Source organism: Apodemus sylvaticus, chromosome 10 (assembly GCF_947179515.1).
Source record: "Apodemus sylvaticus chromosome 10, mApoSyl1.1, whole genome shotgun sequence".
NCBI classification, from domain to species: Eukaryota; Metazoa; Chordata; class Mammalia; order Rodentia; family Muridae; genus Apodemus; species Apodemus sylvaticus.
The window spans coordinates 40484500-40505679 of NC_067481.1; the positions used below are offsets into that span (position 1 = coordinate 40484500).

A 21180-nucleotide genomic window follows, 5' to 3' on the forward strand; every position below is an offset into this window, starting at 1 on the left:
ATGGGAAGAGGAGAGCTGGGACTGTCCTGGGAAAGGCCTTGCATGCGGGGAGGACTGTTGCACCAGCCCAGGTAGAGGTGACACACACACAAACTGACATACACAATCACACACACACATGAACATACACACCAACACACAAATACACACACGTGTACACACACACAAACACACACACACAAATGAACACATACATGCATGACCACAAATACAATCTCACTCAAACACACTCACACACGATCACACAGTCACACAAACACTTATTCACACATGCTCACACAAACACATATTCACACATGCACACATGCACATTCACATACATACAAATGCTCATGCACACACGTGAACACACATTCACACACAATTACACACAAACTCATACACACACACACATACACACACACTCTCCTATCACTTTGTTTTCTTTGGGTCTGTTTTTATACTAAGCTTGGCATTGCAAGTTTGTGTGTCTCTTTGCCTCTATGAGCAATCTAAGGAACACACAAGTTTTTGTGTTTCTATGTTTTCAGCTGTTTTTTTGCTTGTTGGGTGATGGGGCATGGTTTAGTACATACATATTTCACAAATACTAAGTTTCTTTTGACATTGTCCTAAATGCAAATGGCATTCTGTAGTCACACTCATCCCTTTAAACTCTCTCATTTCCACTGCCCACAGAAACCATGGGTCTGAATGCACAGGGACTGAAATGCTCAGCTCACTAGAGTCTCTGTGGTTTCAATCATTTCATCCAGGGAGCAGCACCCAAACCCACCTCTGTCTCACATGGCTGTTCATGGAAGTGTAGACAAGAATCTCACTGTCAGGCTACAGGCAGGGGGCTGCCCATGTTAGAAAATAAATGGGCAAGCTCCAGTGCCTGCTATGGAGCCTACCCAGTTATTCACCAATATGACATGCTACATATTCATAATTATATATGAATCTGTTTCCCATCACCAAAAAAATTTGAGCAAGCAATTTTCATAGTGATTTAACAAAACGACCCTACAGCACTGGAATATTGAAAGAAGAGATTGCTCCAGAGGTCCATTTACTCAGAAGCCAGACTCTGATGGGACAGGGTCTAAGGCTTGAGAAAGACACGGCTCTGTGCTGTACCTTTGTGGTACCACGAGTCCAGGCATACAGTGGAGCCTTCGTTTCCTTTCTATTTCTCCAGCTTTGCTAGTTTCTGTTTCCTCGGAAAGGAAAGCACAACTCTCCCATGTCCTCTGTCTCCACCCTTCTAACCTCAACGAGCAAAGGCTATTTCCTCTTAGGCAATGTTCATCACTTTACAGTCAGTGTGAAGTTCATGAACTCTGGCTTCAGACTGAGACGCTGTGTCAGAAGAAACACTGAATCCCTTGTGGAGCAATGAGGCTAAAATGGTTGTGCAGACATTAAACTCTATTCATTGGTTTCTTTGGTTGTAAGACAGTGTCTCAGGTGTCCCTCGCTGTCCTTGAACTGGTTGTATCACCAACAAGGACATGGAACTCCTGATACCTCTGCCATGCTCACCCGCAAGTGTTGGCATCATAAGCCTTTGCCACCATGCCTGACTGGCTTTATTTTACCTTGTGATTACTAATGCTTTTTAGTTAATGCTCAAAATAAAGGAATACTCACACATGTATAGCATTTTATTATGCCCCATTGTGCTCCCTTAGATCTGTCCCCTCTCCTACTAGTCTCGTAATTACCCTCTTTCTAACTTCATATCATCTGTGCCTGAGATAGTTCCTTCCCCTTCTCGTTAGTCTCTTATTTTTCTCACTTTCTTCCCCTTTCTGTGTGTGTGTGTTTGTTATGTTAAGAACACATTCTACCACTAATTTCCGGCACCATCCCTCAAGTAATTTGTATCTTTGTCTCTACACACAGTTTAACTTAATGTCTGTCTACCTTTGCTAATCTTGATTCAAACTCCTTTGTAACTATTTCATTTCCTCGATTAGTTTTACCATTTTCCAATGCAATCGGCAAAAAATTTTTCAAAGGCCTTCTGCTCCAGGTAGGGATGGAGTTTAAAGGTAGATGATTTACCAAGTATGTGTGAAATTTAGTGTCTTTCACCAAAGATAGAGGGGGAGAGAGGGAGGGAGGGAAAAAGGGAGAGAGAGACATAGAAACAGAATAAGAGAGAAAGACAGGGACAGAGGAAAACACATAGACAGAGAAGAAGATCTAATGACAGAGACAGAGGGAGACAGAGAGACAGGGACAGAGACTCTCACAGAGACAGAAGGACACAGACAGAGGCTGAGAGCTGTGGTTCTTTAGTGTGTCCCTCATGATTTGGTTGGTGTGATATGAAACCTCCCCTGGTGTGGAGAGCTGACTGCACCTTTAAGATGGCGCTGGCTGAGCCTGGCCGCCTGGAGTAAACAAGTCCATATAAGGCTTGGGGCGTGGATCGCTTAGTGGCCCGATCTCGCCACGTTGCTTGAGCCAATGGTAGAGCGAAGCATCATCTCGGATGGGCCGTCCCAGCGAGGGTATATCAGTCACGCTCAAGGGAGATTCGGGGATATATCCAGCAAACTGTAACTTAGCATATATTCTGAGTAAACTCTCTCTGGAAGGAACTGGTGTGCTAGTCTTTCTTCCCTGCTGGTCAGGGAATCGGCAGGGTACAATTGGTGGCCCGTACGGGGAGCGCAGAGTTTTTCCGCGTCCCTGGGAGTTCCAGAACCAGTCGAGAGTCAGAGCAAGCGCTTGGTAAGTGGCCGGTAAGTTGGGCCCTGCATTTGAAAGTCCTCAGAAGGAGGCCTCATTCTTTCTAAGTCCTCGGAAGGAGGCTTCATTCTTTCTAAGTCCTCGGAAGGAGGCTTCATTTTTTCTAAGTCCTCAGAAGGAGGCTACATAAAGTGAAAGTAAAAGCGGCCGACAGATTATATTCGTGCCAGGAGGAATCCCTCCGTTAATTGTCATCTCAGTGGTTGTGGCGGTGGTTCTGATAACTCTAGTCAGCTGTTTTTGCCTAGATGAGGTAGCTCCTTAGGTTGCCATGTCTGGTAACCTCACACTTGCATGCTTGGACAAGCTGGGTAAGGACTTAGATTGGGCCTGGGAGGAAGGCAGCCTACAGGACAGAGCAGGAAAGACGGGAGTGCAGGGCTTGTGGAAAGTTATCCGCAGCTGTTTGACTTGTGAGAGTTGCCTGCCTGCCATACAGGCTACAGCTGAGGCCTTAGAGCAGGTTAAAGAGGCTCGCTCTGATACGCGCTCTGATAAATCTCAAGAGCGTCTAGCAAACCACCACACCTGTATCCTAGCTTGAAGGGAATAGAGGAGAAACAGGGTTCAGAAGCAGATGGCAGCTCCGACAGTGAGCTAGATATGAAGGACCTAGAGGAAGCTATACAGGAACTACTAGCGGAGGTAGAACGAAGAAGAAGAAAGAAAGAGAAGAAGGAAAAGCAAGACAAGGAGTTGAAGGGGGAGAACAAGGAAGTGAGACACGGGGCATTGCTGACAGCCCCTCCGCCCTATGCGGAAGCTTCCGCTGGCCCATCGTCCCTAGGATCAGCAGAGGATGCCAAAGTGTCGCATACCTTTTGCCCTAATACTTGGAGGGAAGCCGCTATGGCTTTTCCAGTCTATGAAGATGCTAATCAAGTGAGATCCCATGAGCCGCTTGACTTCAAGCTTCTTAGGAATTTGGCAGAGTCAGCCCAAGCGTATGGCATTAATGCCTCTTTCACCCTTGCGCTGGTTGAGCGTATATCTGGAAATGTTATGACACTCTCTGATTGGCAATCTACAGTTATGGCATGCTTGACTATGGGACAATATCTAGACTGGAAGTCCATATATGCTGAGCTGGCGCAACAACAAGCCAGGGAGAATGTTGCTAATGGTCAGGCTGCTTGGACTTATGATATGCTCATGGGCCAGGGGCAGTGGCTGAACAATCAGATTAATTTTCCCATCCAGGTGTATGATCAGGTGAGACAGATAGCTAAAAAGGCCTGGAAGTCTCTTCCAAATAAAGGAGAGGTTTTGGGAATTTAACCAAAATTCTTCAGGGGGCCACCGAGCCATTCTCAGATTTTGTCGCGAGGATGATGGAAGCCGCAGGTCGCATTTTTGGAGACACTGATGCGGCCATGCCACTGGTGCAACAATTAATCTTTGAGCAGTGCACTCGTGAGTGCCACAATGCCACGATAGGAGGACCTTTGTCCAATGCTGGATTAGCAGCCACTGTTGTGCAAGGAGTAGTTCAATATTCTAAAACTAAACAAAGATCTCCTGGAGCTTGTTTTCTTGTGGTAAGCAGGGCCATATGAACAAGCAGTGTCCTAATAAAGGAGGAAGTGAGCCTCGGTGCCCTCCAGGGGTTTGCCCTAGGTGTCATAAAGGAAATCACTGGGCCAATGAGTGCAGGTCAGTCAAGGACATCCATGGCCAGCCCTTAGCTCAGGGCTATGGTGGTGCTCGGACAAAAAACATGCAGAGGGGCCCTCGACCCCAGGGCCCACAAATATATGGGGCCATGACAGTGCTAGCCTCCGGAACTACACTGACCTTTCCAAGACCCCAAGAAGGGCAACCCCAGGATCCGCAGGGTTACACCTCCTATGCACCACCAGAGTCGTATTAACACCACAGATGGGGGTACAATTGATCCCCACGGACTTTAAAGGTCCGTTACCAGCAGGAACAGTAGGATTGCTGCTGGGGAAATCCTCTTCTGCATTAAAGGGTCTAATCATTCACCCAGGAGTTATTGATTCTGATTATGAAGGAATTGTCAAAATCATGGCCTCCTCTCCTAGGGGGGTTACAGCCATCTCCCCAGGGGATCGTATTGCCCAACTTTTGCTTTTGCCCAGTTGTCATAGATCATTTGCCACGCATACAACTCGCTGCGGTGATTGAGGGTTTGGTTCAACAGTCAATGATGCTGTATTTTTAAGTTTACATCTGGATGATCGGCCTATGTTACAACTAACCGTTAATGGCAAGAAAATCCAGGACCTATTGGACACTGGGGCTGATCGTAGCATCATTGCCACTAAGGATTGGCCTACTACTTGGCCAGTACAGGCATCTGCTCAGTCCCTACAAGGCTTGGGGTATGCAAAAGCTCCTAATATGAGCACAGCCTTCCTCTTTTGGAAGGATGAAGAAGGACATGATGGTCAATTCCAACCTTATGTGCTGGAGTTGCCTATCAGCTTATGGGGCAGAGACCTGTTAACACTCATGGGGTATCATTTGACCAATAGTGAATACTCAATGCCCTCACAGCAGATGATGCAGCGCATGGGCTGGCAACCTGGACAAGGATTGGGTAAAGACTCTCAGGGGAATGTACATCCAGTAACAGCAACCTCTAAAAGAGACAAGAAAGGATTGGGTTTTTCTTAGGGGCCGCTGAGGAGAACATTCCTATCACCTGGAAAACAGAGGAGCCGGTGTGGGTTCCTCAGTGGCCTCTCTCCTCTGAAAAGTTAGCTGCTACCCAAATGCTGGTTAAAGAGAAATTGGCCCTTAAACATATCCAGCCTTCTGTGCCTCCCTGGAATACACCCATCTTTGTAATTAAAAAGAAATCAGGGAAATGGAGATTACTTCATCATCTGAGAGCTATTAATCAGCAGATGCATAGCATGGGGCCAGTGCAACGTGGACTTCCTTTATTATCAGGTTTGCCTAAAGATTGGCCCATAATTATTGATATTAAAGATTGTTTCTTCTCCATACACCTTAATAAGAAAGATTGTGTACGCTTTGCATTTACACTCCCGTCATGTAATCATGAACAGCCTGATCAGCGTTATGAATGGGTTGTACTACCGCAAGGTATGGCAAATAGTCCCACTATGTGTCAATTATTTGTTGGTAATGCCATTGAACCGATGAGAAAGAAGTTTCCCCAAGTAAAATGTTTTCATTATATGGATGATATTTTATTAGCTGCCTAGAATAATGAGATTTTGGAAGAATCCTATGCTTGTCTAATTAAATTATTGGAACAGAAAAAATTGTTTATTGCCCCTGAGAAAGTGCAAAAGGGCCAAGTTGTTGATTACTTGGGTGCCACGATTAGTAAAGATAAAATCGTTCCTCAAAAGATAGAATTAAGGAAAGATAAATTATTAACTTTAAATGATTTTCAAAAATTACTTGGGGATATTAATTGGGTTAGAAGCTTTCTTAAATTACCCAATTATGAATTAAGACCGTTGTATGATGTACTTTTAGGGGACCCAGCTTTAGATTCCCCCAGAATTTTGACAGTGGCAGCTAGGGAGTCCTTAAGAAAGGTTGAGGAGAAGCTGCAAGAAGCCTTCTTGCTACGATGGAAAATGGATTTACCCATCATTTTATGCATCTTTAATACCTTTAGTCAACCAATTGGGCTTTTGTGGCAGGAGGGTCCATTATTATAGATCTATCCTCATGCTTCACCTTCAAAATCTATAGAGCATTATCCCACTGCAGTCGCATTGTTGGCCTTACAGGGTGTTCAGCAATGCTTGCAGTCATTTGGGGTTTCTCCTGCCAAGATTATAGTGCCATATACTGCTTATCAAGTGAGAGTCCTTTGCTGTGCTACTAATGATTGGCCAGTGTTACGGTGTTCTTTTCAGGGCATTATTGATAATCATTACCCTAAACATCCCCTGTTACAATTTTTTAAAGAGCATCCTGTCATTTTTCCCAAGGTGACTTCCCTGAGCCCTATTCCGGGGGCTCCTAATGTGTTTACTGATGGGTCTAAGACTGGTTGTGGAGTCTATATAATCCAAGGTCAAGAGCCTCGATCTTTTCAGTATCAGCCTGGATCTCCTCAGGTTGTAGAATTTCAGATTGTGTTGGAGGTGTTTCGAGATATCTCCTCTCCATTTAATTTACTTTCAGATTCTACTTATGTTGTTAATGCTGTGAAGTTGTTAGAGACAGCAGGGCCTGTTAAATTGAACAGTGCAGTCGGCCCTATATTAAAAGAGATACAACAATTGTTGTGGCATAGAACGAATAATTTTTTTGTACAGCATATTAGAGCTCATACTGGCCTACCTGGTCCGCTGAGTGAGGGTAATGATTTGGCTGATCGGCTTACTCGAAGCAAAGTCGCCTTTTTAGCGTCCTCCCTAGAAGCCGCTAATCAATTTCATAAAGACTTTCATGTTAATGCCAGGACCTTACAACAAAAGTTTCAGCTTTCTAGAGTAGATGCACGTCAAGTGGTTCTTAATTGTCCTCAGTGTGTCCTATATCATCATCCTCCTAACGTAGGAGTTAACCCTAAAGGATTGATGCCTCTCAAGATCTGGCAAATGGATGTGACTCATGTTTCAGAGTTTGGGACCCTTAAATATGTTCATGTTTCTGTAGATACATGCTCTGGTATAATTCATGCTTCTCCCCTAAGTGGAGAGAAAGCTCGCAATGTTATCACACATTGCCTAGAAGCATGGGCTGCCTGGGGGAAACCCATGCAGCTAAAAACTGATAATGGCCTGGCTTATACTGCCGCCTCTTTTGTTTCCTTCTGTAAGCAAATGGATGTGCAGCTAATTCATGGGCTGCCATACAATCCTCAAGGACAAGGGATTGCAGAACGTGCCCATCGTACTCTGAAAGAATGTTTGCAAAAACAAAAAGGGGGAATTGGCCTGGGCTGCACCCCTAAGGAAAGAATTTCTCTTGCTCTTTTTACTTTAAATTTCTTAAATTTGGACGCTGCAGGCCATTCAGCTGCAGATCATCAATCTGAGCCACATTCAGGCTCTTCCCTTCGGGTGAAGTGGAAGGATGTTTTGACAGGGCAATGGCATGGCCCTGATCCCGTGCTCACACGGGCACGAGGTTCTGTTTGTGTTTTTCCACAGGATAGAACTGATCCCATTTGGGTACCTGAGCGTCTCGTCAGGAAGATCCATCATGAAGACCCTACTCTTGATCGGGGTCCTCTCCCTCCTCATGAAGACCAGGAGGACAGAGTCACACTGGGGGATTCTATCAGTTTATCCAGTCCCGCTTAAGAGTGGGCAGGAGTAGGAGTGTTGACTATTGCCCTGCTGGGGGCCTGTGCTCTAGGTGCGTTTTGTCTCTGCCATATGGCTCGAGCACAGGCAAGAGTGCGTGCCCTGATGGTTCGAGCCTTTCAGGCCCTTGAGGCAGGAGTTTCTCCTCAGGCATGGCTGGCAGCGATTGATAAGCGCTAACCTCCTTTCCCCAATTTCTCGAGCATAAGACAGCCCTTGCACCCCACGTGACATTGTTCACATTGCACTAGGGTTGGGTGCCAGTTTGCTTTGCAACCTAGCCTTTGCACTTGGAGGGATTGTTGCCCATTGCACCCAGTAAGGTGGGTCTCATTTCTTGGCCTGACCATTCTTGATCACGGGACCACTCATGAAGGATTTTGTTTGAACGAATGGTATCAGCCTTAATAAAATAAAAAAGGGAGAACTGTGGAGAGCTGACTGTACCTTTAAGATGGCGCTGGCTGAGCCTGGCCGCCTGGAGTAAACAAGTCCATATAAGGCTTGGGGCGTGGACCGCTTAGTGGCCCGATCTCACGCCATGTTGCTTGAGCCAATGGTAGAGCGAAGCATCATCTCGGACCATGGGCCCTCCTAGCGAGGGTATATCAGTCACGCTCAAGGGAGATTCGGGGATATATCCAGCAAACTGTAACTTAGCATACATTCTGAGTAAAAACTCTCTGGAAGGAACTGGTGTGCTAGTCTTTCTTCCCTGCTGGTCAGGGAATCGGCGCAGCACACCCTGGAATATCTCTGTGTGTCTGTGTCCTTTTGTAATAGCACAGGGGAAAATTGATCATCTTCAAATTGTTTTATGTCCCACAGCTTGGCTTTGTGACCACTGAGAACATTCTCTCTGGACTCCAGTGGCCGGAGCAGATGCTGACTCCTGGAGGGGCTGAAGGGCTCAAGACAGAAAGAACCAAGCAGACGTCTCTTCTCTTGAGTAGTAGCTGGAGAACGTCTGATTCAATGCACATGGGTGTTGTTACCTTCACTTTAATGTGTAATTATGTCTGGGAACCTCTGGTCCTTCATGTTTTCCTCCAGAAACCACAGGCCCGTGAGCCTGAAACTCTTGGAAGAATTTCACAAATCTTAAAAAAGTGGTTTTCAACTCCTGGGTCACAACCTCTTTAAGGGTAGAAGGACCTTTTCAAAGATTTTGGCTTTTCAAGTAAAAGGGTTTGAAAGATCATTGGGGCTGGACATGAAGCCCAAAACCATAGACATGTTCAGAACATGCTCTAATACTGAGCCACATCCCCAGCCCCTGGAGGGATTGGTAAAAGCTCTGAATGCATGCCTTAATATTGCCAGGGGGAAGGAAAACTGAAAGAGAAAACAGTAAAGAGAGTGAATGGCAGTTCTTCCATCCATAGGTTCTGTGTCTTCATTCCTTCCAACCTTATGGTTACAGTAGCTAGTGAGGAATGAGTGCTCCTCATTTAGTCCTCCGCACAGGTGTGACACCAGTGGCACAGTGGGACGCTCTCCTACCACACCTGACAGAGGGAGTCATACATGTCTGGGGAGCACCTGGGGGCTGCTCTGCTGTAGCAGAGCAAAAAGGTTCTGACAAGTGGCTGAGGCTGGGAACTCATCTGCTTCCTGGCAGTTCTGACCCAGCTCCCATGAGATGGACACCTCTCTCCTCCTGCCTTACAGATTCATGGCTAATTCCACTGAGCAGTGATTATTTTCCACCTCTAGGACTGAAACCAAAGAACATCCAGAGAGTGAAGACCAGTGTGACTGTGGAGAGAGCACCATGAGACAGTGGCCACTGGCAGAGGGGTCACAGTGATGCCGACAGTATTAAGAGCCATGACAGTAAACCGAGGTTCAGAGGAGATTCAGGTGGGCTGCAGCTACAGTTCTCACTGTCATGGATTAGACAAAGCTTAGAGAGACACAGAAATGAACTGACTGATCCTCTGTGTGGCTCGAGAAGTTTCCATCCTTTCTTGGTAGTTTTGCTTCCCTTTTGTATTTCCTATGGAAAACAGTTCTTGAACAACTCAGGATGATTAGACACATAACACAAGCCCGTACCGTCTTGGTGTAGTACATCTCCTTCAATATCAGCAGTCTTGGAGGCTGAGGTAAGAATGTGCTTTCTTTATGGTTTTCTTTTTTTTTTTTTTTAATCTTTCTGTCCTTGCTGTCTTACAGAACTTTTGGTGACAATTATGTCTCAGTTCAGAGAATGAATTTCTGTGAACATTTTCAAACACGGAAGTCATTTGAGCGAACATTAGATTTTAGAGAAAACATTTTAGTACCTAAGTGTAATCAATTTGGTTGATATAAAATATGACAAGTGTATTTCTTCTACTCAACATATGTCAATTTCTGTCAACCCCAGGCACGTGTCACTCATCCTGATGGCCAACGGCTCAGAGAAGTGCCGAGGTTGACATGGACCTTGGAATCTGGCAGCATTGGCTTTAGACCCTGGTGGTGTTGGAACTTAGCAGTTCCCCGTGGTTTTCCATACAACATTTGTTTGAAATCAAAGCTTTCTCAAGTCTAAATGCAGCCCCAATCTATGGACAGATTCTCACACAGAAGACTGTATGTGGAGTGCACATTGTTGAGAGTTTTATGCATTTATCAATCCATTTATTGAAAACATTATGAGAAGCAAGAGATTGGAGGGGCTCATGGGGCAGCAGTGAGCTTAGGGGGAGAAGGAAACAGCTGCTGGGAACTTTGCAGACTCAGTGTGCTGGCGATGATGGTCTAACCTCATCTTAGAGCTTCCTCTTCAAGATCCAAGATAACAGCCCAGCCCTTTCCACATCATAAACCATAGAGCCGAGCATTGTCTAATGATCTGACTGAGAGGAGAGAAGGTTAGGGAGTCAGGAACACAGGAAAGGGGTTGGAGTGAAACTGAATGGAGGATTCCTGGAAATCATGCCAACTCCTGAAATAGAGCTCATCTGGGGAGATGTTGTGGGACAGGGGCTTTCTTTACAAGTGAGTAGAGGGAGCTGAGGTAAAATCTGGGGGAGAGGGATCTCGGCTCCCAGGTGGGTTACAGATGCAGTCCAGACTTCAGGTAACTGTATAATCAGGACTAATGATCTTGCCTCAAATCTCAAAGAAAAACCCTTCCAATTTCCCTAGCTAAATGTATTCTAATTGCCAATTCCCCTTCCTCAACCTGGCTAGCTAAGCCATCTGTAACTTGACCCATTCCTCTGTGGTAAACCTTTTCACACAACCATCTTTCACACGCCAGGAATCTGGCTTTTCAGCGAACACTGCACAGCAGAATCTCTCCACTCTGAGCGCACACACATATGCACACACGGCTCCGGAATCGTGCACTTCAATGAATTTGCACGTGTACTTGATCTTCTCCTTCTCCTCACAAAAGTGAGTGACAGGCAGCTGTCGGATGCACTTTTCTATTGCACTCTCTAACGTCTTAGGCTGGCAGTTTTTTTCTTCAAAACCAACTATTTCTTGTGTTTTTTCATCCAAACCAATAAACAGATATCCCCCGTCAGTGTTGGCAAAGGCAGAAACAGTTCGAGGGAGAATCTCTTTAACGCGCTGTAGCACCTTTTTTGTTTCAAAGGACTTATATTCAACATTTATGGACTCACTAAAAGAGAATTTTTCCTTTTTTGTAAGTTTTGACTGTTTAAAAAAAGCAGCAGCCAACTCCTGGATGTGGGCTTCTTCCTGAGTATCATCACCAGGCCATTCTGAAGACCTTGCTGAAGGTGACCTTTCTCCTGAGCCCTTCAAATTTTCTAAGAACTCCTGAGCAGCATAAAAGTTCATTTCTACTGAAGATGCCCCATTTCTCATGTACAAATTGGTTGCAATGGTGGCAGGCTTCCCAACAGAGATATCTGAACTTTGTGATTTTACACAGACAAAGAAGTAGGATTGATCTTCCCTAAATTCTGGGTGTGCCAAAATCTTGTTAAAAGAAGTTTCCAAATCATCTCCTATTCCGTATTTGGTCCAATTATAATCCTGATTTTTAATGTGAGCCTTGATCTCTCCCTCTCCAGAATTTATTAGAGCACATAGAGCTTTTAAAATGTTTCTCTTCTCTTCTTCCCTGTCACGCTTTGCCATTTTCTTCCTACTTTCTGTCCCAAGAGTGATTTCTCCGGCATTGAGAATCAGCACAGGATGGGTGCGTTCAACAGTGATGCTCATTTTCCAGCAGTCCTGCCACTTCTGAGCTGAGATCCTCACCTATAATGAGACAGATCCATTAGTGTTGAGCTGAAGAGGAGTGGGCAAATTCTGTGCTGAAAAGCTAACAACAAAAATTGCTTGCTGGGTGTGTTCACTGGGGACTGGTTTGTGTGCAGACCGAGGAAATGGTTAACTGCGAATGGATTTTTAGACCGTGGTGGTATGTATATGTAGTGACTTGTCACTGTGTTTTTCTATATTCATTCTGATCCTTCAGCATTTTAGCTTCATTTGATCAGTGACTTAACTCCTTCCTAACATTCAATGTTATGGAACGTGGATTCTGTTTCTTTTCTTACAATAAAGCACAAGCATAATTTGCCTATGGTTTGGGTTTTTGTTTGTTTGTTGGTGAGCAAAAAATATTATTTTATTCATTTCTTTTTATTTTTCTTTTAGTAATTTCAGATGTTTGTCCATCAGTTGTCTACTTTAATGGCAAAATTGCCTTTGGGGATCTAGGGACATACAAAAACAAAGTAGGTCGATTATCTTCCTTTTTTTCTAGGAATGAATTCATTCACAAATTTTGACCATTATTCTTGAAGAAGATGGACCAGGCTGTGATCTCCTACTCTTATTAGACACCCACACCCTTATGGCGAGTTAGGTTCTTACATATGAAACAGAAGCATCGTAGCCCAATGCCTATGTTTTTTCAAAGGTCATACAGTTCTTTACTCTGGTGGTTCTGAGGCCTCTGGGAGGTTTCTAGGTCACGAAGACAGTGTCATCTAACTGGCCATAGGATCTGGAAAAAGAGCCTCCAGACAGCTAAGCTCACCCTGTGCTACATCACGTCCCAGGGAGATGTTAGCAGTTGGCAAAGGGAAGAGGATTGTCCCTAGATTCTAACCGTCTTCCTTTGCAACTCTACACTTACACTGTGAGAAACAAATATGTTATTCATAACCAAGCTTGTGCTATTTTATTGTATCACACTGAAGGACATGAGGCAGCCAGTTTCAAGTTCTGTGTCTCTCACCTTTGGTGTTATGCTTTTAAAAACTCCAGAGTACATCTCACTATAGACAGCGACCTGAAATGATTTAACATTTGCCAACTACTTCTTCTTGTTGCTGTTTGCTTAGGATCTTACTTATTTTTATTTTACGCCTATGGGTGTTTTGCCTACATGTATGTCTGTCACCATGGGAGCATGGTGCTCACAGAGGACAGATGAGAGCATTAGTACCTCTGGGACTGGATGTCAGCCTGCAGGTGGGTGCTGGGAACAGATCCCTGGTCTTGATTTTCCCTGGGATCACATATCATTCACAATCAGTTTTGTATTACAACAATTAACTGTGTACATTAAAAATACATTTACCTAATAATCCCATGTGTAGTATTACAACAATTAACTATGTGCATTAAAAAGGCTTTTACCTAATAAATAATCCCATGTGTTGTATTATTGTGTTAACGAGAGGGTTGCCAGTGCAACTTTCAAATGTTTACTGTCACTGTTCTACTACAATGGCTCAGAGTGACTAGAGTTTAAGTATGCTAATCACATCAGATTCTCACTAAAGCCAAGAGTTCCGTCATGGAGTCCCTAATCCCAGATGCAGGATGTTTCTATAAAGATCTGCTGGAATGGGGGAAGGAGCATGGGAGGCCAGAACAGGTAGACAGAATGGAGTCAGACTCTGCAAAATAAGAAATAGAACCCTACTGGAGCAAAATCATGGGATGAAAGGGTTGGAATTTCTGGAAATGGAGACTTAGGATAAAACAGAAGGTATACTGACCTTCTGCCTGTGGTATGTAAAATAGCTAAAACCATCTAAGCACATACAGCTCTGTGCTTGGAGACCGAGCTTCTGAAATCAGAATTACTCAGTCATACATAGAAGATGAAATGCCTAGGAATTTGGAAATGAACTAGCAAATTCTTCTCTGGAGGATGACGTCAGACTCTTCTCCACCAGATTTATCATGGGCAAGCCTACAGGTTTCTGTCTAGGGCCTTAAAGAGAACACACTGTGATTGCAAACCAGGAACAAGCAGCACCAGACACAGCATCCCTCGGGGATACCTAGAAACTCAGAGCAGAGCAAGAACAAAGCTGCCTTCTTGAGAGATCTTCATTCAAAGAAGACCCAGGGAGAAAGCATTTGAATGTTACTGAAAGACATTCCAGAAGTGAGGCTGGGGCAGAAGTCCTGATCCTGGCAGGGCAATTCCAGAGAGGTTACCCGGACACCATCACTTGTGCACAGCTTTACACTCCAGTAGTCTTGGTGCAAAGAAAACAGTGAGAGAGGGAGAGGGAGAGACAGAGACAGAGACAGAGAGAGACACAGAGACACACACAGAGACAGAGATACAGAGACAAAGAAGGACAGAGACCGAGAGACACAGAGAGACAGAGACACAAAACACATAAAGAGAAACAGAGAAATACAGATAAAAGAGAGAGTGCTCTATTTATGTCTTGCTTACATTTCCTTTCCTTAGTATAACTAGTCAGTGTTGCTTGGCTCCTACTTCTTCCAAGGGAGGGCTGCTCCAGACTTGAGACCATTTTTGCTGATGGACTGCCTGAAGACATGCTCACCATCACTGCAAAAGAAAGCAAGGAGCCTAGGGGTGGGGCGCACCTGTCACCTCAGCTCTTGCAAGGCTGAGTCAGAAAACAACCTGGAAGATATTCTGGGCAAGATTCTGTCTGCTACATTCTCCTTACTGGATAGGTTCTGGGGTACGGGGTGTAAGTAGGGAGGAGACACCGAAGGCAAACAAGAAACAAAACTGAAACTCTAGTCAGGTTATGGGAATTGCAGTTTCATTTCTGCCCAGATGGAAGGTGCAGCCCCACCCTGTTGTATGTACTGCTAAGCAGTCTCTGTTACTCATTCCCTCCCAGCCCCTCTCATCCACCATCCCCTTAATCAGGCGCTGTCCCGAGCCAGCACCCCTGGGTCACTCCCCAACATGGAAAGGGAACAGGACCCACATCTCACAGTAAAGTGCTGACGGAGCATGCTCACTTCCTGGCAAATTTGGAACTCAGGAGAACTGTAGTGGAATCATCTTATAGAGTCTGTGGGAGAGCCTGAGACCTGGGCTATGTCATTTCAACACCCATGACTATAAAGTAATTTCCATGATTCAAGTTCTCTCCCTGAAGCATCTAACCAAAAAATGGTCTTTAACAACTAAGCTGGACTCTGGGCTCAGCAAACTCCAATACCTACATGAAACTCACTGATATCCCAGAAGCATTGAGTTGGGTTTAAACATTAGTAGTTTCTTTCAAAATTCTTTATGCTGTTAACTGGATAAAATTCTCAGCACTGAAATCAAAATGTTTGCTGTTGTTACCTTTGGCGGAAAACAGATGCCAATCAGGCAGGTGACCCTAAATATGCAAGCAGAGCTGGTTGGTAAGAAGGCACAGAATGAGAACACAGGAGTGAGAAAAGCTTCTCTAGGGAAACAGCTGTAGGGCATTTGCAGCTAGGATGCTGCTTTGCCTCTTGGGGGAGCAATGCTCTTGTATTCTAGAGAAAAACCTCCAGGGTCTAAGGGTCTTAAATCTGCTTAGTTCCAGAGTGGAGTTCTTCATTGTTTACGGGCAATTTCCTCCTACCTTCCCACAGACTCATGTCTCCAAGAAGATGGAGCACCTTCAGAGGAGCCTGGAGGCCTGCTCAATCCACTGCCTCAGTAACCCCTCCTTCACCCTCTCAGAATATCTCAGGTCCCTCCATCGGGATCTGTAAGTAGCCCAATCTAGGCAGACCAAGGGAGGAATTTTGCTCTCATGCCACGTTCCCCTAGTATCCAAGTCCTCCGCAGTCAGTGATGGAGGCTATGGAGGTCCCAAGGAGCCAGAATTCCTAAAGAGATGTCAAAGCAGCCAGGGTCCTCCTTAGAGCTCTAGGTTGTACTGGCAGCCCCACCTCATCCCACAGCCCACAGAATAAATTCTGGGTGGGTACCGGGACAGAGAGGTCTACACATGTTGAGACAGTGGCAGCTGCCATGGAGGGTGGCTCACTCACCTAAGCTGCTCTACTGAAGTTCCTTCAGCTGCTTGAAGCCAACTGTGATTTGGCTGTGCTGCGGACACCTGCTGGCCAGAAGAAGGAAGGCAAAAGCAGTGACTTGGTGGCTGTCTCCAGAAGTCCCTCTCAGCACTTGGATTTGAGGGGACAAGCTGCAGTGCCTCTGTTCACTCTCAGCTTTTGTTTTGACAGACTTTGGGGTTTGGACTGATTCATCCTCTCTAGGTCCTGATTTCAGTTTTGGGGAACCTGAGTTTCATTGGTTGACGTCACTCCAGGAAGTGTGAGAAGGCTCCTTCAGCACTTTGATCACCTCTGTGATTGTCCTTCCACCTGTCAGAATAGACGAACAAGGCTTCTAGACTTTTGAACTCAACCTTTACAACTTCACTCTAATCCCCAGGGCAGCGCTGCGGTTGACACTCAGAAAGAACAGGTGACACTAGGCAGAGGCAAGAGCCTCTCCAGGGAGGAAGGTTGGAACACGAGGCTGAGCCAGGGGAGGCAGAGTAGGATGCTGGCTCACAAGGCACAAGTTGCATCTCCTGGCTCTTTGGAAGATGGGTTTCTATGGGAGGCTCCAAGGGCAACCCTAGCCGACACGACTCACCTCTCTTTCTATCTTTGTGCCCTCTCTTTTAATAAAATAAGTTTCCATGACTCAATGCATTTAAGATCCAAAAGCCAGCTGTGAGGAGACAGATTAGGCTGTAGCATGGAGAGGAGAGAAAATGAAGGGAGTCAGCAAGGAGGGAAAGTCTAGGAAAAGTAAGAGGAGAGGGAAGGCACCGGGCGGCAGAGTTCCCGAGAGACCCAGCTGTCAGTGCCTCTCCACCATCAGCCTCGGCAGGCATGGAGCCTGGGGATGACTCCAGCACCCTTGGGCGAGACACGCAAGTTCAGGGGAAATACATCAGGAACAAGACGACGACATTCTGCCCCAAGATCTTCCCCTGCCTTAACTACTGTAAGTATAAATGTTAATTTATTACAGTCAGGTTTGGATCTTCTGTTACATACTGCAGTTAGGACAACACCACATGCAATCAGTTATCTTCTTGCCTTCCCCACTACTGTTATGTTCCTGAGCTGCTGGGTCCTCAGAGGGAAATGGTGCCTAAGACCTTGATCTTGGGGCTGGAGAGATGGCTCGACAGTTAAGAGCAATGACTGCTCTTCCAAAGGTCCTGAGTTCAAATCCGAGCAACCACATGGTGACTCATAACCATCCATAAGGAGATCTGGCACCCTCTTCTCTCTTCAGACACCCTTATCTGGAGTGTCTGAAAACAGCTATTGTGTATTTACATATAATAATAAATAAAAATCATTTAAATAAATAAATAAATAAATAAGAAAAAGAAAAAAAGACCTTGATCCTAAACTTGATCTGCAAACACAAACTTGTATCCGGGTCCCCTTGCACACCTGTTGGACCAGCTTACAACACTTGGCATAATCAGAATTTCTTGTTTTCTAGAATCCTTGAAGTTTCAGTTGAATCTCATATATTGCCAAATATATATTGCTATATGTGTTTTATGTATGTAATATATGTATACTCATACATACATGGCAGAATGCTATGCAGATGGAATGAAAAATGAAATCATGTTCTTTGTAGGAAGGAAAAGAGAAAGGAGGAAGAAACACTCACCATGGTGAGTAAAATGACCCAGAAATGCAAATACTAGTTAGCATCTCTCCTACATGGAATTTCACACTCTGTTGAGTAAAGAAGGTATCTGAAGGTAGGAAGAAAAAGAAATGACAGAAGCTGGAGTGGCCATATATGACAAATATTACATTTCTCTCATTTGCAGAATCCAGGTCTATATATACATGGCCACCAGAGGGGGACTGTGGGGTGAGTAAGGTCACCATCAGAAAGGAGAGGAAGAAGAGGGGAGAAAAATGGAGAGGTGACTGTCAGTGAAGTACAATGGCATTGTGTGTAAAGGTGTAACCAGTACACTATTTTATGTGTTGGATAAAAACAATTTAATCCTGAGCAAACTGATATCCCAGCTCCTCCAGGTCTGTCTACTCAACAGCACGAGCCATATCTCAGATCCCAGAAGGATAAACTCCTTACCTTAGAAAGCATCTGTCAGAGGAGACAACAGTGCTATCCCCAAGGTCCTTGAGAGAAGGGGAGTGGGTGATTGAGTGGCAAGCTTTGGGGGGATTGTCAGGCCCAAAGTGAGTTGGTCATGATGGTTGTGCCCCTTCGTGCCATTTAAGGCTTGCTGGGCGCCTACTGAGCCACTGTGGTCATCGGGCATCTCTGTGGTCGTTGGGCATCTCTGTGGCCGTTGGGCATCTCTGCAGCAGCAGCAGCATCTAGCTCCATAGGCAGCATCCCAGTCATGCACAGATTAGGGTGTGGTGCTTGATTTCATAAATTCTGAGAATTGAGGGTCAGTCTGGAGAATCCTGTGAGAGCCTTAAAGAACATCACCACAGGAACTACTCCTCACTAATGCAGCACTTACTGTAGAGTGATACAGGTCTGAAGGTTAGAAGAAAAACCAAGTGACCACCTAGAACGTTAAGAGAATAAAATTGTGAATGTTATTACACAAATGGGCCAGCATAGAGAAACATACACACACAGATCTTAAGCTTGGGTTGAAACATCTAAAAGACCATGGAGGCAAGCCAGCCCTGCACCTTTAGGTAGAGCAGCATACACTGGCTCTGGAAGTGCCGAGAAAGGGCACTTCCCAGAATGTCCCAGGCTAATTCATCAGCATTCGATTCCCATCATGCATCTTGTATGTGTGCTCTGGGTAGCCACCTGCATGGTACCGCTCATGAAGACTCATGACAGGATACTCAGAACTCTGTTCCTTGTGGCTATCATTGGCATTCTCCATAAGCCCTAGGAAGTTGTTTCAGCTAAGTGATCTGGTTCTTGTCATTGTCAGGATGACACTGAGGCAGCAGGTCACTGTCCAAACTTCGCAGTGTGTTTTACTGCATGTTGACAACATACCTACTCTAAGGCTTTGTACTACAAGGTAGCCAAGTGAGGCTTGCTTACATCTAGAGGAATCATCTTTCCCCAGGTGCAATGGAGGTAGTGTTTTGGGTTTGGTTTTTGGTTTGTGTGCTTGTTTGCTTGCTTGTTTGTTTGTTTTTACCTATAAGAAACTTTCAACAAAATTTCAGACCATTTTTATGTAGCATGGTTTTTCTTGACAGGCAAATCCTAAATAGACCCTTAATACAAACCAACAATCTGGAATATCCTGAAGGAAATTCTAGACAATGTCTTGAAGGAGAGGCACACACATATACACATAATTACACACACACACATTCATATAGACAAACACACATAAATAAATGCATTTAATAAATAAAACCCTTCAGAGGTTTTTTTTTTTAGTTCTAGAGGCTAAATAAGGGCTATCACACGCTAACATGCCTTCTATCATCTATTCCTGCATCTCGATTAACATAGTAAAGTGTCAAGTGCCATATTTAGTTAGAAGAATAATCCTAGTGCTCTAGCCTTATTGTTCTTGTGATACAGTATGTGGATAGCATAGACAGACAGGCCTAAGAGAAATTCCCACAGATAGGGAAGTCCAAGAACAAGTCTCAAGCAGAGCAGGGTTCATTCAAAGTCTACTTGACTTCACTGTCAGCCACTGTGGGCTGCCATGAACCTTTGTACATAGGGACATAGGAAGCAACAGGTTCAAGATGCCATCTTATACAGACACTGGCCCATGTGATGCTTCCCTCTCTGGCTTTGTTGAAACTTGCTCACTTCTGCAGTGGACCCATTTCCACACTGGGGCCTTAATATATGACCATGGTAGGCAGAAGACATGGCCATGTAGGAAAGGAAATGACAAGCAAGTGAGTTTTCAGAGGATGGTCCACCATTTTACACAACTGTGATGAGTGTGCTCTGAGAGGCATGGACCCCAGAGACCTCTTCAGGATTGTTACTTGCTGTTGATATGCCTTTCCTGCCACTATTACACAGCCTAGTGTTTCCTGGGTATCAGCCCATGCTTTTGGGAAAATTTCCTGTATACCAGTATGAAGATGTACTTTCATATTATAATGCTATTTAAATGAATTAATGACTTTACAAAATTTCTGATTTGATTCAAATAATTTTAGGGAAAAAAGTATACAGAGATGATTTTACCTGTTTTTCCATGTAAAGTTATAATCAAGACTAGAATTTGCCCCCTCCTCATAGAATACTAAGTAAAGGTTGCATACTAAGGAATACAATGAGCTTTCGTAAATGCAATGAGAAAAGAAATAGATTTGTGATCAAGGAAAAATATTTACTCTAGGTCAGGTCCAAGGACCAGGCCACAGAACTGCACTGTGATAAAGTGAGGCCAAGTGAAACTGTGGCTTTGAACTTATAATGACGTTAAAGAATGTAACACTGCTTTAATTGTACTACTGACATCTTTCTATAAATCCCTCTTATGTAACATTTTATCTGTGAGGTAACTTTATTAAGACCTTTCCTCTAAGAAAGTATGAGAAGGCTGAGAAAAAAATAGTGTGTGGCTGAGGGGTTCTGCTCCAGTCACCAAACGTGTATTTGTATATATGCATGTACAGTATGTCCATATATATGTCTGTCTGTAACTGTCTATATACATATGTATGTAGTTTACATGTATGTACATAAGTATGGATGTGCATTTGTGAAATAGATGAATCTGATGGTTGGGCCGGTGGAGTGTTTATGTATATGAATGACCTACTCTTTATCCTTTTTCTTTCTCTCTTGGTCATAAAGAGTTAATGAGCTCTGAGCCTCTGCTCAGTCAGTGAGAGGCCACTGAATTAAAGAGTAAAGAGCCCAAGTTTTTCCTAATCTACTACTACTGTCAAGAGGAGTGAATTACCAGAGGCCATCAGCTCTGGCCTC

General features: G+C 44.6%; 2 protein-coding genes and 1 long non-coding RNA gene across 7 annotated transcripts in view; 1 reads left to right on the plus strand and 2 right to left on the minus strand.

The window, feature by feature from the left end:
- LOC127693532 (ribonuclease SLFN12-like) overlaps nt 1-21180 on the minus strand; it is a 209364-nt gene that overhangs the window by 80294 nt on the left and 107890 nt on the right. The gene's annotated exons all lie outside the window — the stretch shown is intronic.
- LOC127693542 (uncharacterized) lies at nt 2552-10508 on the plus strand. Its single transcript, XR_007979717.1, has 3 exons — nt 2552-2727; nt 9729-10120; nt 10384-10508. It is a non-coding gene; the product is annotated as an uncharacterized LOC127693542 (long non-coding RNA).
- LOC127693540 (ribonuclease SLFN12-like) overlaps nt 10596-21180 on the minus strand; it is a 200824-nt gene continuing 190239 nt past the window's right edge. For 2 of the 5 annotated variants that reach the window (XM_052194478.1, XM_052194481.1), the window contains exon 2: nt 10596-12242. In XM_052194478.1, the coding sequence (XP_052050438.1) occupies nt 11196-12203 (1008 nt within the window). In that variant the 5' untranslated portion in view covers nt 12204-12242 and the 3' untranslated portion in view covers nt 10596-11195. Of the gene's footprint in view, nt 12243-14694; nt 14815-16259; nt 16498-21180 lie in introns of those variants that run through there. The other 3 variants (XM_052194479.1, XM_052194480.1, XM_052194477.1) reach the window with 3 other exon arrangements.